Source organism: Balaenoptera acutorostrata, chromosome 3, assembly GCF_949987535.1.
Source record: "Balaenoptera acutorostrata chromosome 3, mBalAcu1.1, whole genome shotgun sequence".
Taxonomy (NCBI): domain Eukaryota; kingdom Metazoa; phylum Chordata; class Mammalia; order Artiodactyla; family Balaenopteridae; genus Balaenoptera; species Balaenoptera acutorostrata.
Genome location: NC_080066.1, coordinates 87435180 through 87449019, shown reverse-complemented (window position 1 = coordinate 87449019; position 13840 = coordinate 87435180). Strand labels below are relative to the sequence as shown.

General features: G+C 35.2%; 1 protein-coding gene across 7 annotated transcripts in view; it reads right to left on the bottom strand.

Annotated features, from left to right (window-relative positions):
• Window positions 1-13840, bottom strand: part of FAM227B (family with sequence similarity 227 member B) — a 280693-nt gene that overhangs the window by 254964 nt on the left and 11889 nt on the right. For all 7 annotated transcript variants that reach the window (XR_009007680.1, XM_007170433.3, XM_028163551.2 and 4 more), the window contains 2 exons: window positions 3255-3308; window positions 755-986 (listed from right to left, as the gene is read on the bottom strand). Coding sequence is in view for 6 of the 7 variants with exons in the window: in XM_007170433.3 (XP_007170495.2) it covers window positions 755-986; window positions 3255-3305 (283 nt within the window). In the remaining variant the exon portion in view is untranslated. The remainder of the gene's footprint in view (window positions 1-754; window positions 987-3254; window positions 3309-13840) is intronic.

Below are 13840 nucleotides of genomic sequence, written 5' to 3'. Positions count from 1 at the left end.
CCACCTAGAGGGGTGGGAGGGAGATGCAAGAGGGCGGGTATATGAGGATATACGTATGCACATAGCTGATTCACTTTGTTTTACAGCAGAAACCAACACAACATTGTAAAGCAATAATACCCCAATAAAGATGTTAAAAAAAAAAAGACATATATTACAAGTTTGCCCGTTAAATAAAGAATAAAATAAGAATCACCATTAGTATCTAAAACTATAGTGAAAGTGTTAATAAACACAACTAGGTAAAGGTTATATAAATACTGAAAAGTAGTAAGAATTATCATTACTTACAGATACACTTTTCACTCAGTCTGCAGTTATCCAATAGTGAATGCTAGGTACTTCCCACAGGTTAACTTAGCTCATATAGTTCAAGTCTCACTCCCTTTACTTTGGGTTGTAGGTCTAACTTTTTTTATCTCCTGACTCTTGCTGACTTGCTTGTCTCTGGTAACAATATTAGTTGATGCAACCCTGTTTCCCTGATATTTGGTTACCTCTGCTCCAGCTCAAAGGTCAGAACTGTTTTAGGCTTTATCCTAGCAACACTTTCTTTGAATCCAAATGTTCATTTTCAACTAAAAATCCAAATTGGACCATTTTGAAATGAAGAGGTTTTAAAATTGAATAAATTTATGTTTATGTTTTGATATTTTATATCTTAGGATTTCATTCTGTATGAGAATACACACACACAGAGATAGACACACACACAAGTGACAATTACTTTACGCATATAAAAAATAAGGTTTACTTGTCCTGGAAATTATTCTGTTCCACTCAAATATTTCAGAGACATGGTTTTTCAGAAGAATTGAACACTCTGCTAATCTTGACTCCATGGCCATGGCTGCATCATGTACTCGCGGAACATTTCCCCACAGATGTGTATAAATTGAAGTAAATGAACTATCTTCTTTTATTTTCTTCAGAGTACATAACAATTTATCATTATCCCCAAAATGGATTTCCTTTGGCCAATGATCCTGCAAAAAGTGAGACAATACAACTTAAATCATTTTTTAAAATGAATTTAAATAGAAGAGTTCAAAAATCAATGAGCTGAAATTGAGGCTTTATTCTATAGCATTATTTTTTATTAAATGCAATTTTTTAATTTGTGAAAAAAAACATAAACTTTAGAAGTTTCAGATGCTTTACAAAACCCTTTTTTATCATCTGAAAATAAGTTGCCTACTTGACTGATGACCCCATCATCCTTATTTTCTGAAAACAAACCCTCCGAATAAGGAAATTGGCATTGTTACATTGTTCCTATCTAATTCTCTGAGTTTACTCGTTTCATCAACTAAATCAATAATGCTCTTTATAGCAAAAGGCTCTAGTTCAGTATCACACATTGTGTTTAAGCATCATATGTCTTTAGTCCCCTTCAGTCTACAACAGTTCCTCAGTCTATGTAATTAAAACCACAAGTTCATACTGCTAACTCTAATTCCAGTTCCAAACATTCTAGTTTTCTCTCTTTCCATATTATGATTACCATCTCCAACAGTGAAAAACCTAGCTGCCATTATCTTAAATATATGTACGTATTTGATCAATCCTTTCAGGTAGCCCATCTCTCCTATCCATTGCCAGACTCTTCACTATGCGGATGCCCCTCTCATCCTGCTTAGGCTCTGACTTCCATAGTAGGCCATAGCCTACCTCCACATTTCCTGAACTACCTCCCCACCCGAGGCCACATGTGAATACCATCCTCACCCCCTTGGACCCCAACACCTGTGGTATCACATGGATACCTTCCCCCACGGGGGCTGAGTTCAGAAAGGCTGCTCTGGGTGACCACAGAACATTCCCCTCCCCCTGCCAATGTGGATGCTGCCTTGTTTTGGCCACCAAATGGCCTTAGGACTACATTGTTCAGGAAGGGAAGGAGAACAAGGAAAGGGAAGAAAAGAAAGGGAAATGAAGGGAAGGAAAGGGGAACCACAACATTAATATTTGCAAATCTAAGTTTATCCTTTAATAAAATTGTTTAATACCAAAACAAAGAAATACAGCTGACACAATTAAAGGTTTGTGAATAAGAAAATGCTTTCTGGAATAGTAGGAACTTTCACAGGATGAAACTCTTTAAGAGGAATTTGGGTAAGATATTCTGAGAATTTAGCTTAAATGGGAATAAATCTGAAGTCTGCAGATTAGAAATTTTAAACCTGTGTTGGTCTATTCTACTTCCATTTTTCTTCCTTTAAAAGCTTCCTAAACCCACTGTATTCTCTAATGATAACAGGTACCCGATTAATACCCAGCTTTTAATGCTGGAGAAGTTTCCCAGCAGGATCTAGGTGCCCCTGCCATTTTGGAAAAAGAGAATATTTCTTAGATACATAAGTGCCCTCTCCCAAATCCTATAAACATACATCTTAAACAAAACACATAACCACCTGGGGAAGTTTTCCAGCATTAAAATCTGGATGTGTCAAAAATACAAAGATCTCAGAAAAATAAGATATGATCACAAGATATACTCCCTGGAGACAAACACTGTCAAATTAGAATGACAGCCAGATTTGAAAACATAGTCCTTACGTTATGGGTCATCAGTTGCTATCGTTAGGGACACTGGGAAAGTGGGGAGAGGCTAAAATGGAAATGAATTTGGGAAAAGTGGGGAGAGGCTAAAATGGAAATGAATTTGAACAGATTTTACAATATGCACAAAGGTTTATGAAAAGGTAGCCTTTATGCCAGACTTGAGATATCACAATTCTTGTCCAAGATACTGAATTACAGTATGAGGTGAATAAAGTATCTTGAAATTCTACCAGCCTGATTAGATTATGATTTCCCTACTTTAAATAGTGAAATATATGTGATTAATCTATAAATGATAAAATTAGGATGCTTATCCTTTTCAGTGCTTATCTCTTACTTTTAATTTTCTAAAATGACTATCTTAGTCATAATCAGAAAAAAAACATATTGGTAATTTTGAAACATAAAAAATTACATTTAAGGAGGTAGATAGATGAGGGTGGCACATAAAGTCTTTATAGTTTTAACATTATATAATTTTAGAATGTATTTTTTAAAAGGACTAAGTTTCTAAAAGTAATTTCAAAAGCCTACTGTAATTCTAATCAAACTCTCAACAATTTCTTTTTAAATTGACAAAGTAATTCTATAAGCAATCAAAAAGAATTTTTATTTTTTCCTAAAGGAAGAGGACTGATGTGTGAACCAGTCACATATCAAAGTCCCATAAAACAGGATATTCTACTTACCAAGTTCTGAAGCTTTAAGAATTCTTCAATGTTCTTTGGAGGTTCTTGCATTTTCTAATGAAGTAAAATCAATATTGTTCATTAACATAAATTCAGATTGTTTATATGATGCTTACACCTAATTTATTTAAGTACATTATGATACTGGACTTAAGTTATAATTTTCAGAGCTGTAAGATATTGTTAAATATTCACTTTTGTTAAGTCTTTGCACTTTGAAAAGGGACAGAGATCAATGTTTAAATTCTGAGCCTCCAAACCAAATTCTGTAAAAGGCCTCCCTCTCATACACTGCTCCTGGAGAAAAGCTCCATATGAATCCTGCTGAATATCCTCATTTCCAATTCCAACAAGAGTTCCAAGATATTTTGGGCTATCTTGAATGGTGTCTACAATAAATTCAGAGCCAGTAATATAATAACATTCTCCTCTTACTGATGAAATATTTTAAAAGGCACAGTAGTGACCTGGTGAAAATAATTTAAATCTTTGAATGTTTCAGTGTAGTAAGTAATAATCCCATTTTTGTTAGTAGTTTCGTTGTAAGTTGAAAATGTATTCTTTCATTAGACAAATTAATTTTAATCAAGACATCTTGCTATTCCTTGCCTTAGAGACTGTGTGCACATTCGTCCTTATGCTTGGAAGGCTCCCCTGTCCCAAACCCTCTCCCTCCAATTCATTCTTGGCCTATTTAGCTTTTATTTCAAATATCAAATTAAAAGTTGCTTTCTCTAGGAAGCCCTCCTTGGCCCCCCCCAAAAGATTCTTTACGGTAACAACAGCAGATTTGTATCTCTATGAGGACAAAAACTGTACTGTAATCACTCCTGAAGTGTCAAAATTTCATGTAGTGACTGGCCAATGGTCAGTGCATAATTAAGTACTGTGATGTGCATAAATTAATGAATAAATGAGTAGACGAATGTCAAAGAAATTTGTCAGTATTTTAAAAAATAATAAAACCATTTCTAGAGAATGAAAAACCAGTGAGAAGAAGGCAAAAATAACAGGAATTCAGAATATCCTAATATAATACCCTAATGCTCTGATGATGACATGTCTGAAAAGATTGTATTATAGTTTAATTTACTAGAACATATTTCACATCAATAGATAAAATGATCAAGATTACAAATCACAAGACCATGTTTTGCAAAAATAACTACACATTTGAGGTTGAATACAATATTTCACTGTCTTAATACTGTTTAAAATATGTGATGAACATAAGTAAATATATAACAGATAATACAATAATAAAATAAAGGGCATATGTGACAGTCATTATAAAAAACAAGTGTACAGAAGCAAAGATGCACAGAGCTGTCAAGAAATTTTATGGAAAACACGGGCTCTAGACCTAGCCAAATTGAGAAGAGTAAGAAATAAGAGATGGCGTGCACAGAATGCTTAGAGACAAAAAAATTCTCACAATATAATCTTCAGGGATAGTGAGTATAGCAATTTCACTAGAAGAAAGCTATCAGTATATTTTGAAATGCACAGAATACAAAGGAGCCGATTTAAAACAATTTAAATGTTACCTTTTTTTCCCCTTTGTAATGGCTGTCAAACCACTTCTAGTACAAAGCCCTAAAAACACCCACATTTCAACTAAAGGGAATTAGAAAAAGGAATTGAAGAAGTGAAACTTGCATAGGAAAGTTTCAGATAATTTCAATACACAATCCCAGAGTTCTCTAGGGGGGAAGTTAAAAGGAGCTGAGGCATAAATTAAACAGACTTAATGACCTTGGTAGGATGTAGAAGGATGCAAAAACACTGATGCTTCCATGGTAACAATATGAAAATCCCAGACCAAATAAAAATCTTACTTTTCTAAGGGGTTAGTGAAAAGTGGTGGATGCCAGTAAGCAGGACTACATAATCTGTGACAATTGAGAGTCCCTTGTTCAATAAATAAGAATTTTAAGGTGGTAACATCAGACTATTAAACCTAGTATAGGGTCCTTCTAATCAGTAGGTCCTATGCAACTGCACAGCTTGCAAGCCCATGAAGCCGCCCTCCCTGTAATCCTTGATGACCTGAAATCCAGAGAGGAACATCTCCTTCATAAGTGAGCATAAAACTGTGGCAGCTTCCTTAACCAACAGTGAGCTCTGTGCATACACTGAGGGAAGAGTTGGCCTGCCATGGGGCAGTAACTTCAAAGAGATGAAGAGAAATCAGCTGGGCCTCAAGAGTCAGCATGAGCTGGGGAATGAACCAGCGTCTGAAAGATACCCAAATGAAAGAATAAATGACTCTACCAAACAATCCCTTCTCCGGCCCCCAAGTCTTACTTACGAGTTTTGTTAGAAAAGCAGTAGAAGAGGAGGGGCTGGAAAGATACAGAACTTACGTAAGCCAACACATTCTTATAGTACTTGGGTTCCAGAAGCCCAGACAGAATTGAGTACAAAGGTGAACCAATAATATCTAAAACTTCATTCCACACGTGTACCAACTCAACATTGACAAGATATAACAGGTGGCTGTGAAGAGGGAGGTTGGAATTTGGGTTAGTCACAAGTTAATTCAATCTAATTAAAGCTGCAGCCAACCCTAAAGCCCAACTCAAATCTAGGAGTATTAAAAAAAAAAAAAATCAGCCTCTCACTTGAAGTACTAAGGAGAGAAAAAAGGCTTGCGCTCTCAAAACTAAAACTTCAGCCTCCACAATTTTTTCCACATAATGTCTAATACACAATATAATTTCAAGACGTACAAAGAAGGAAAATGGGATCCATAATCAAAAGAAAATGCAGTCAATACAAACCAATTCACTGAGAATCCAGTGATTGTAATTAGCATCAAGGACTTAAAAACAGCTACTATAAATACATTAAAGATTTAAAAATATAGGTTGGATTATAGTGCATGAAGACATGGAGTATTTAAAGAGAAACAGAAATTCTAAAAAAGAAGCGAAGGGGATTTCTAGAGCCATGCAAATACGAAACATAAGAAAACTGTGTCTATATTAATATCAAAGTAGACTTTAAGACAAGGAGTATTACCAGATATAAATAAGGTTATTTCACGCTGATAAAAGGTCACTCCATTACGAAGTCATACCAATGCCAAATGCATTTGCATCTAATAAGAGAGCTTCAAAGGAAAGAGCAGAAGTTGATAAAACTAAAGGGAAATATAGGTGTTGGGCTGCACCTCACAGGACTGAAATCCTTGTACTTCCTCAGTTGCAAGACTGAAGAAAGAACCTGAAAACAGCGACATCAATAGTTTAATACATAGGAAATCTTACAAGTCCAAAGGCCTGGAACCACACCTCACCTCCCATAGCAGACAGGACACAACAGCAATCTTTGCCACTCCGGGAAAAGGAGGCTACTATTTATAGGGTCAATTAACATCAGATTGGCTCATCAGTTACCAGGGAAACCGGCAGAGGAGGGTCCTTCACAGCCCCTCCGGTTAATGAGGGCAGATGTTTCTCTTTGATAAACTAGCAGGTGAAGCTGTTTTGGTGTAAGGATTAGAATAATAACTGGCTGAGGAAGGGGCTGGTCGAGCAGGGGATATATAAAGAGGAAGAGAGGAGCCATCTTGAGGGGTCTGATCATATCATAGGCAATAGGTTTTAAAATCTCTTTGAGTAACTAATGAATCAAGTACACACACACACAAATCAGTAAGGAGATAAAAGATCTGAACAACATTATCAAGGAACTTAACCTAATTGACATTTATAGAACAACTGTACCCCACAACTGTAGAATATACACAATCTTTTTTTTTAAATTTATTTATTTTATTTATTTTTGGCTGTGTTGGGACTTTGTTGCTGTGTGTGGGCTTTCTCTAGTTGCAGTGAGCAGGGGCTACTCTTCCTCGCGGTGCTCGGCCTTCTCATTGCGGTGGCTTCTCTTGTTGCAGAGCATGGGCTCTAGGGCACACGGGCTTCAGTAGCTGCAGCACGCGGGCTCAGTAGTTGTGGCACATGGGCTTAGTTGCTCCACGGCATGTGGGATCTTCCCGGACCAGGGCTCGAACCCATGTCCCCTGCATTGGCAGGCGGATTCTTTTTTTTTTTTAACATATTTATTGGAGTATAATGGCTTTACAATGGTGTGTTAGTTTCTGCTTTATAACAAAGTGAATCTGTTATACATATACATATATCCCCATATCTCTTCCCTCTTGCATCTCCCTCCCTCCCACCCTCCCTATCCCACCCCTCTAGGTGGTCACAAAGCATCGAGCTGATCTCCCTGTACTATGTGGCTGCTTCCCACTAGCTATCTTTTTTTTTTTTTTTAAAGAAATTCACGTTCTTTTATTTATTTATTTATGACTGTGTTGAGTCTTCGTTTCTGTGCGAGGGCTTTCTCCAGTTGCGGCGAGTGGGGACCACTCTTCATCGCGGTGCACGGGCCTCTCACTGTCGCGGCCTCTCGTTGCGGAGCACAGGCTCCAGACGCGCAGGCTCAGTAATTGTGGCTCACGGGCCCAGTTGCTCCGTGGCATGTGGGATCTTCCCAGACCGGGGCTCGAACCCGTGTCCCCTGCATTGGCAGGCAGATTCTCAACCACTGCGCCACCAGGGAAGCCCCTCACTAGCTATCTATTTTACATTTAGTAGTGTATATATGTCCATGCCACTCTCTCACTTTGTCCCAGCTTACCCTTCCCCCTCCCCATATCCTCAAGTCCATTCTTTAGTAGGTCTGCGTCTTTATTCCTGTCTTGCCCTGAGGTTCTTCAGAACCATTTTTTTTTTTCAGATTGCATACATATGTGTTAGCACACGGTATTTGTTTTTCTCTTTCTAACTTACTTCACTCTGTATGACAGACTCCAGGTCCATCCACCTCACTATAAATAACTCAATTTCGTTTCTTTTTATGGCTGAGTAATATTCCATTGTATATATGTGCCACATTGTCTTTATCCATTCATCTGTCGATGGACACTTAGGTTGCTTCCATGTCCTGACTATTGTAAATACAGCTGCAATGAACATTGTGGTACATGACTCTTTTTGAATTATGGTTTTCTCAGGGTATATGCCAAGTAGTGTGATTGCTGGGTCATATGGTAGTTTTATTTTTAGTTTTTTAAGGAACCTCCCTACTGTTCTCCATAGTGGCTGTATCAATTTACATTCCCACCAACAGTGCAAGAGGGTTCCCTCTTCTCCACACCCTCTCCAGCATTTATTGTTTGTAGATTTTTTTGATGATGGCCATTCTGACTGGTGTGAGATGATATCTCATTGTAGTTTTGATTTGCATTTCTCTAATATTAATGATGTTGAGCATCCTTCCATGTGTTTGTTGGCAATCTGTATATCTTCTTTGGAGAATGTCTATTTAGGTCTTCTGCCCATTTTTGGATTGGGCTGTTTGTTTTTTTGACATTGAGCTGCATGAGCTGCTTGTAAATTTTGGAGATTAATCCTCTGTCAGTTGCTTCATTTGCAAATATTTTCTCCCATTCTGAGGGTTGTCTTTTCATCTTGTTTATAGTTTCCTTTGCTGTGCAAAAACTTTTAAGTTTCATTAGGTCCCATTTTTTTTGTTTTGTTTTTATTTCCATTTCTCTAGGAGGTGGGTCAAATAGGATCTTGCTGTGATATATGTCATAGAGTGTTCTGCCTATGTTTTCCTCTAAGAGTTTTATAGTGTCTGACCTTACATTTAGGTCTTTAATCCATTTTGAGGTACATGACTCTTTTTGAATTATGGTTTTAGGGAGTATGGTGTATGGGAGTATTCTAATTTCATTCTTTTACATGTAGCTGTCCAGTTTTCCCAGCACCACTTATTGAAGAGGCTGTCTTTTCTCCACTGTATATTCTTGTGGCAGGTGAATTCTTAACCACTGCACCACCAGGGAAGTCCCACAATCTTTTTAAGTAATGGAACATGGAAACTTCACCAAGATGGACCTATGCTGTACCATAAGACAAGTCTCAAAAATTTCACATAATTGAAATCATTCAGAGTGTGTTCTTTGACAACAATAGAAAATAGTAACAAAAACACATTTAGGAAATCCTTGAATATTAAGTAATCCATTTCTAGCTCAAAGAGGAAATAATAAGAAAAATTAGAAAGTTTTCTAACTGAATGATAATGAAAGATAATGAAAATACAATGTATTAAAATTTGTGGGATGCACCTAAATCTATACTTAGAAGAAAACACAGTGCTTAGGAAGCTAAAAAAACTGAGAAGAATTAAAAAATAAGTAGAAAAATGGATAAAAAAGATATGAGCGTTAGTCAATGAAATGAAAATACAAAACCAGTAAAGAACTCAACAAACTGAAATCTGGTTTTTTAAAAGATAAAAAAAAAATGATACCTTAATAGATTGAAGTTAAAAAAACAAAAAAATATAAATGATCAATACCAGGAATGATGAAGGGGATGTCATTAGGGAATGTGCACACATTAAATGACTAAACAGCACATAATTGAAAATTTATGTCAATGAATTTGACAACCTAAATGAAATGGACAAATCCTTAAAAAAAAAATTACCAAAACTGAAAGAAGATGATATAGTAACTTTTAAAAATAGAGGAGGGAATACTTCCTAAATCATTTTATAAAGCCAGAATAACTTTGATAATAGAATCTTACAAGATTACAAAAAAGGATTATAGACCAAATGTCCCTCAAGAACATAGATACAAAAATCTTTAACAAATTACTACCAACTTGAGGCCAGTCAGATATAAAAAGGATATATCATGCTCACGTGTAGTTTACCCCAGGAATTCCAAAATCAGTTATAATAATTTTACATTGTCTTTAATGTATCATCAGTGTTGAGTGGGATTCAAAGCTATGAGATTTGTGGTAATCTTTAATGTCTGAATTTTAAAATTCTGTGTAATTGATTGTTTAAAACTGATTTTTATTCATAATAATGACTTTTAAGACACATTATTCTAAAGATTCATAGAAGACTTGAGCATAAATATTTTACATTTAGGTATTTTAAATTCAAACCTAGTATTTTCAAAACACAATTCATGATCATTGCTTGAAACACAAGTCCTTACTCAGTAAATCTTGTTCTTATTTGTAATTATAAAGGTTTCACAATCATCCAGGTTTAAAGTCTGAATTATCTTAGACTCTTCCTTCTACTTCTTTATCTCTTATATCCATTTTATCACAATTCCTTTAAAAAATACCTTTAATTATGCCTTCATTTACAGTTCCAATATTAATATAATAGTTATAATTATGGCTTGTTTTTTCCAAGTCATATGTGCAACTAATTTGTGTTTCTTAATCTTTTTGTTAAAGTAAAAATCACATACAGTAAACTGCACAGCTCTTAAGTGTATGGATTGATAATTTTTTTTTTTTACAAATCTATACACCCCGATAACCAATGTACAAATCAAGATACAGAACATTGCTAGTAACCCAGAGTAATGTCTTACTCCTTTCCAGTCATTTGCCTCCCCAATATAAACAGTATTCTACTTCTACCTCTCTAGATAAGTTTTGCCTATTTTTGAACTTCATTTGAATGGAAAAATCAATATGTACACTTTCTACCTTCCTTCACTTGACACTGTGTCTGTAAGATTCATCCATGTTGTTTCAACATATAGTAGTAATGTTTTTTCTTTGCTGTGTAATATTCTATTGTATAACATATACCAAAATTTATCCATTCTACTTTTGATGGACATTTGAGTCCTTTTCTGTTTGTGTAAATTATGTTGTATATATTAAATCAAGATAATATGAAAGCTTTTTTAATGTCTTTTGGTATACTTGATATAGAACTGGGAGTGGGATTGCTGGGTCGGCTTTAGTAGATATTGTCAAGTAGTTTTCCAAAGTGGTTGTCCCTATTTTCACTCTGAACAGAAGTGTATGAATGTTCCAGTAATTCCACATCCTTACTAAAGAATGTAGTATTCTTTAGTACTACTGTATATTTAGTATTGTCAATACTTTTAAATGTAGCAATTCTGGTGGGCATGTAGTTGTATCTTGTGATTCTTAATTTGCATTTCCTTGATGAAAAATTATGTTGATCAACTGCTTGTTGGCAATCTGGATATATTCTTCTGTGAAGCAAATGTTCAAGTCTTCTGCTCAATTTTTATTTGGGAGTTGGTATTTTTAACTGATTTTATTGATATTGATTTGATGGCATTTTTATTAACTTTTTATTGTTATGATGTAGAGCCTTTGTCAGATAAGACAAAATAGTGTGCACCATTTTAATGCTTTTTATTATGATGCTTTAATTTTAGTAAAGTCAATTATTTATGCATTTTTATCTTATCTAAGAAATTTTTAATCTACCCCAAAGTAAAAAGATGGTCTTTTATTTTACCTTCTAAATGTCATACTTCTTTACTTTCATATTTAAGTCTATGATCATTTAAGTCTATGAATTGATTTTTGTGTTTTAGGTGAGGTAAAAAATTGAGGTTTTTTTTTTTTTTCCACATGAATTTCTAGTTCATCCAGAACCAATTACTTTAAAAGATTGTGTTTCCTGCTACATTTCAGTACCACCTAGCCATATATTCAAGTGGCTATATATGTCAGGATGTAGGTCTGTTTCTGGACACTCAGTTCTGCTCCTTTGGTGTAATTTTCTGTTCTTTTGACAATACCATACAGTTTCAATAACTGTACCTTTATTTTAAATCTTAATATGTTATAGTTTACATACTCCAGCTTTGTTTTCCTCTTTGATTTGCTCATCACTATTTTTATCCTTTTACATTTCCCTTTAAGTTTTAGGAATCAGATTGTCAAATTCTGCAAAAACCTACTGGAACTTTGATTAGGATTAGATGACATATATTGATCAATTTGAGTAACTAACATCTTTACAATGTTATATCTTTGAACCCATGAAAATAGTATATTTCTCCATTAATTTAGATCTTTTAAAATTTCGTTTGGTACTGTTTGTTAGAGATCTTGGACAATCTTTCATTAGATTTATCCCAGGATACTTGATGATTTTTGTTCCTATTGTATGTTTTAAATGTTTAAACTGCAAATGTATTTTTAACATGTCCTTTTCTATTGTTTCTTCCTAGTAAATAGAAATATAAATGATTTTTCTATTTAAATCAGCTATATTGAGGCATAATTTACTACGTAATTACTACATAAAAAAACTACCATTTTAAGTCACAGTTCAAAGAATTTTGAAAAATGCATACATCCATGTAACCTCCATTACAATTAAAATGTGTAATATTTAGATCACTCCCAAAATGTTTCCTTGTGCTACTTTATTGTTGATCCCTACAACTCCACGCAAAAATATCCCACCACTGGCATTAGGCAACACTGATCTGCTTTCTGTAACTATAGACTAGTTAGTTATAAATTAGCTTTGCCTGGTCTAGAATTTCATAAGAATGGAATCATAACATTATGCACTCTTTTGTATCTGGCTTTTTTTGCTCAACATAAGTTTTCTGTGAAATATCCAAGATCACTGCATATTATTGCTGAGTAGTATTCCATTGTGTGTGTGTGTGTGTGTGTGTGTGTGTCTGTGTGTGTGCATTGCCTTAAAGATTTGAGCTATTATGGAAAAAAGCTGCTATGAAAATTGCATACAAGTCTGTGGATACATTTTAATTCCTCTTAGGTGGCTACCAAAGGTAAATACCTTATGACAATTAAAGAAATTGAATTTGTAATGAAAAATCTCACAAAGAAAAACTCCAGAATCAAATGGCTTCACAAGTATATTATAGCCAAGATTTAAGGAAGCAATCACACAAATCTTATACATAATCTTGCAGAAAATAAAGGAGAAGGGAACATGTTCTAATCATTTTATATTTGTTCTCCTATATGTAATGTGTCTTTTTCCTCTGGCTGTTTTTAAAATATTATCTTTATCACTGGTTTTCAGCAGTCAGTGGGGTTGCTTTCCTCCCTCCCTCCCTTTTCCTCCCTTCCCCTGGTCCTTCCTTTCTTAATTCTGTTTGGGTTTGCTGAATTTCTGAATGTGTTCTTTTATAGTTTTCATCAATTTGGATAATTATCCATCATTATTTATTCAAATGTTTTTTTCTTCTGCCCATCTTTCCTTCTGGGACTCCAACTGCATCTATGTTAGATAGCTTGAGATTGTTCTACAGGTCACTGAGTCTGTTGGGTTTTTCTTCTTAGGCCACGCAGTGAGGCATGCAGGATCGTAATTCCCTGACCAGGCATCAAACCCACGCCCCCTGCATTGGAAGGTCACAGTCTTAACCACTGGACCACCAGGAAGTCCCCTGTTGGTTTTTTTTTTTCCAACCTTTTTTTCTCTGTGCTTCAGTTTGGATAATTAATGTTGTTAAGTGCAACCAGTGAAGTCTTCATTTCAGACTCTATTTTTTTTTCCTGGGTGCTATGTTGAAGCCCTAAGCCCCAATGTGACTGTGTTTGGAGATGGGGCCTTTGGGGAGGAAATTAAGTTTAAATGAGGTCATAAGGATGGGACCCTAGTCCAATAAGAGTGTTGTCCTTATAAGAAGAAGAAGAGACACCAGAAGGATCTTTCTCTCCATGCATGCACAAAGGCTATGTGAGGACACAGTGAGAAGGCAGCCATCT